Here is a 2,032-nt window from a genome sequence, read left to right as displayed (position 1 = left end):
TCGATAATTTATAAACATCTAAATAGGATTATAATTAATATTTTATATTTTACTCTATAGCATTTAAATTTTAGGCATTATTTAGTAGAGAATAATGTTTTTAAATGCAAAACAAATTATTTGATATATGTTTGTGGTTATAACAAATAAATTTATTGTCTAATTTATATAAACTCAACTTCTAATAAAAGTATATAATTTTGACTTACGTTACATGGTAGATGATTTTATTGTAGTTATTATCTAGGCAAATAGTTTATCAATGTAAGTAGTTTTAAACATTAACATGCATATGATCACATGTGTATAATTACGTCATACACTATAACACGAGAGTCATATGTACAATTTCTCACAAGCACATATGCATAAATATTTTACTTAGACACATGAACAATGCGATCAACATCAAGTTTCGCTACATGGTCAATATGTATTTAGTCAAATCTTGCCCTTACACTAACTATTCGATACAGAAATCTTAAAATGTTGAAATTTGGAACAATTAGTGCAACGCAATGGCAATGCCCCTAGTATGTCTCTATAATTTAGTTGTGGCCCATATTAAATTCACCAAATGTGTTTTTTGTAAACTTGTAATCGTTTTGTTTTTATTCTATCCGAACTATACTAGTGATTATCCTTATTTTAAGTTTAAACTATATAAAGATATGATCGAATTAGTTGCAGAAATTGTTTACAATGTTGCTATTTAATTATTATTCTTTTAGTGAGTTTGGTTTTTAAGTTTTATTTGTGTGTTTGTTTTTGGAATCGGAATTTCAAGAAATGTAATATACAGTTAAGTAATTTGATGACTTCAAATTAACAATTCCCAATAGAACTAAATAATTTTCTGCTCGCATTAATTAGTGTTAATATGAAGGTTATGAGCCTAAATATTCGTGGTTTTGGTAGTCTAGCTCAAAAGGATAACAAGATAGGTTGGTTTAAAAGATTAAGGTTCAAGGAATCTCCTGAAATCGTTTTAATCCAAGAATCCAAATGTAATATTGTATCAGATAGTTGGATAGAGATGATCTGGGGTTCGTCAAATTTCAGTTACATTCAAAAACCGAAAGTAGGCAAGTTAGGTGGACTCCTTTTGATATGGGACCCGAGAATTTTTGTAGTTTCAGAGGCTGTTGAAAAAGAACATTTTTTAGCAGTCAAAGGAAAGTGGGTAGGGAAGCAAAGTGAGTCGATAGTGGTCAACGTTTATGGACCACACAAGGATGAAAAAAAAAAAAGAAACTGTGGGAAAGTTTAGATCAATTGATTAACTCTCAGAATTCTAATATCGAATGGGTCCTATGTGGTGATTTCAACGAGGTTTGGGATAAAGACGAAAGGCAAAATTGTCAATTTAAAGCAAGCCAGGCTAAACTATTTAACAAATTCATCGATGAAAACAAGCTCATTGACGTTCCATTGATAGGCAAAAGGTTCACTACAATTTGTGAGAATGGTCAAAAATTCAGTAAATTGGATCGTTTTTTGGTTAATGATCTTTTCTTGCAATCATGGGGCGACGTAGCAGTAACATCACTCGATAGGAACACGTCTGACCATTGTCCCATTTTGTTAAAAGACGGGAATAATGATTTCGGACCAAAACCTTTCAAGTTTTTCGATTAATGGTTAGAATCAAATGAAGCTGAAAATATCATCATCAATGCATGGAATTCGCAGGTCATGGGTAGCAAGGCTGATTGTATATTTAGGGACAAGCTAAAGAAAGTTAAAGAAGCCCTTAGAGTGTGGAGTAAAAATAAATATGGAGAAATTGATAAGAAAATTGAGTCGTGGAAAAAAGTCACCGATGAATTGGAAATAAAAGCTGAAAGTGGATCAATTACGGAGACCGAAAGAGAAACATGGCTAAGCTCAAGAGTCCAATGGATCAAAAAAGAAAAAGAAAAAGTAGAGATGCTTAGACAAAAAGCGAGAATTAAATGGAGTATCGAGGGTGATGATAATTCTGCCTTTTTTCATTCGTCTATCCGAAGAAGGAATAACAGCAACAACTTTC

The 2,032-nt window shown here is 31.6% G+C and overlaps 1 protein-coding gene across 1 annotated transcript; it reads left to right on the top strand.

Annotated features, from left to right (window-relative positions):
• The first annotated feature begins 880 nt into the window (after positions 1-880).
• On the top strand, positions 881-1,638 carry LOC139889904 (uncharacterized). Its single transcript, XM_071872818.1, has 2 exons — positions 881-1,183; positions 1,291-1,638. Exons 1-2 carry the CDS (start codon positions 881-883, stop codon positions 1,636-1,638), a joined length of 651 nt encoding a protein of 216 aa, XP_071728919.1.
• Positions 1,639-2,032: the final 394 nt, after the last annotated feature.

The sequence above is a fragment of the Rutidosis leptorrhynchoides genome, chromosome 1 (genome assembly GCF_046630445.1).
Source record: "Rutidosis leptorrhynchoides isolate AG116_Rl617_1_P2 chromosome 1, CSIRO_AGI_Rlap_v1, whole genome shotgun sequence".
In the NCBI taxonomy this organism is placed as follows: domain Eukaryota; kingdom Viridiplantae; phylum Streptophyta; class Magnoliopsida; order Asterales; family Asteraceae; genus Rutidosis; species Rutidosis leptorrhynchoides.
Note: the sequence above shows the minus strand (reverse complement) of the source record. Positions and strands in the feature narration are given on the sequence as shown.